Consider the following 2,169-nt stretch of genomic DNA (forward strand, 5'->3'; position numbering starts at 1 on the left):
TAGAGCGATCAGTGAATAATAACAATTACAAATTAAATACTATAGTCAAAATAATGATAGATACATTTGATTTGAAACTACATATAACAAAGTTACAATTTCAGCACTTGAATTGCCTCCCTCTACATCAAGAGGTTAGTTGATCACTCATGTGTGTGATTAACTAACTAGAGTCAAAAGTTATAGATTGAGTTAGGTTAAAAGTCCAAAACATAAAAAAAATTAAGCATTGAAGGACTTGGTTTACACTCTATAAATATATACTCAGGATTAGGGCTTGGAATTCACTCAAAACCAAATACAAGTCTCTCTCTCTCTCTCTCTCTCTCTCTCTCTACTTTATGCCAATTTCTGATTCAGGGTTATCAATAAAGGTTGAGAATTTAGGAAAAGTATTTGAGGGTTTTCAAGGAGAGATCAAGAAGATCAATTCGGGGTTAATTGTTACAAGATGAGGAAGCGTCAAGTGGTAGTGAGGAGAGAAGAACCATCAAGAAATGCATCAACAACATCATCCTCAATCACAATCAGGACTGTGAGATATGGGGAGTGCCAAAAGAATCATGCGGCTGGTGTCGGAGGATATGCTGTTGATGGGTGCAGAGAATTCATGGCAAGTGGAGAAGAAGGAACAAATGGTGCACTCACCTGTGCTGCTTGTGATTGTCACAGGAACTTCCATAGAAGGGAAGTAGAGACTGAAGTGGTTTGTGAATGCTCTTCTCCTAATTCAAATGGGAATTAATTAAAGGAACTACCTTTTAATTAATGTTTTCTTTCAACTGGAAGTCTATATATATTTATAACGTTTTTGACTTTAATTATTTGTGAGTTTGTTTTACAGTAATAGTTTTTAGGGTTTGATGGCGAAGATTAATCCCCGGCAGCCGGGGTAATTAAGAAAGACAGATGAAATTGCGATTTGTGATCAAATTAAGTTGATGATTGAGTTGAAATTCAGTGGTGTTAGGCTATATCTATCCAGATCATTAGTGGAGCAAAGGAATTGAATTATGATGATGAAATATGGTAATTATATTTTATGTTTGATTGTAATGAAATTAATTAATTTATGATGCTATTTTTCAGCTTCATGTGCAAATCCTTTTGAAAGTAATTTATTAAAAATCATCTTCTTAAAAAAAGCAAAAGAACTAGAGGTTCTTGATCCAAATTCTCTTTGAAAGCATAGGAAGCAAGAACAAGAATATATTTTATGATGATCATGATTTGATCAAGTGACTTAAAAGCCTCTGTGATATATAATTAATTGATTAACTCTATATATATATATGCCATTAAAGAAGCTTCATAATTGTAGTGGGGAAAAAGGTATATCTATGCGTAACCTCATTGTATATATGTATAATACAATCTTTTGTTTTTCAACAAAAGATAAATCTATCTCATGGTCCTAATTGTGGTGGTTATATCTTCAATGAAGGATCATTTTGTGTTAACTCAAGATTAGTACAGGCCCACATATCTAATCATGTTGGTTGTTATTGTGGAAATTTTTTAAAAAAGAGAGACGCCATTAAAGAGTGATTAAAGCTTTAAACGGGCTATAATTCAATCATACGTCTCTTTTGATTTAACTTGTTAAATGGAGACCAACAACTAAAGCAAGAATTAAATAACACTTAATCTAAAAGGTATATATATATATCATACATCATGCTGTGCTAGGAATACAATTAATTGTTGATATTTTTGTTAGTTAATTTTGTCTTCATGAAACCAAATTACAATAGATATTTATAATGCCATGCATGTGAATCTTGTTTCAAGTTAGGTTTTGGAATGTGGAGAAAACAAATTTCAGGTATAGGTTGCAGTGAATTGGGTGGTTGTCAATTCAAAAATATATGCGTACAATGTTTATATATAGATTAATTTGTTAATTATTGTCAGGCCTAACCTGCACTTGATAGAAACTATATATATATATATATATTCCTTAGAGAAGGTCACTGATCACCTATACAGGCTATATTGATCTATTCAGGCAATGATTTTGAATGTTTGACAAACAGCTTTTGGTTTATAATAAAAACTGTTTTTTTTTCTTTTTTTTTATGAAAGATTTAGCATATTATTAGGGGAAGGGCATTAGTTCTAGGATTTGAACTCACAGGAGCACAACTAAGTAGCGGAGAATTTTTTTTT

General features: G+C 31.7%; 1 protein-coding gene across 1 annotated transcript; it reads left to right on the top strand.

The window, feature by feature from the left end:
* Window positions 1-307: 307 nt before the first annotated feature.
* Window positions 308-1,056, top strand: LOC120016446 (mini zinc finger protein 2). Its single transcript, XM_038869225.1, has one exon. It carries the CDS (start codon window positions 452-454, stop codon window positions 743-745), a length of 294 nt encoding a protein of 97 aa, XP_038725153.1. The 5' UTR covers window positions 308-451; the 3' UTR covers window positions 746-1,056.
* Window positions 1,057-2,169: the final 1,113 nt, after the last annotated feature.

This window comes from Tripterygium wilfordii, chromosome 15, assembly GCF_013401445.1.
Source record: "Tripterygium wilfordii isolate XIE 37 chromosome 15, ASM1340144v1, whole genome shotgun sequence".
Classification (NCBI taxonomy): Eukaryota; Viridiplantae; Streptophyta; class Magnoliopsida; order Celastrales; family Celastraceae; genus Tripterygium; species Tripterygium wilfordii.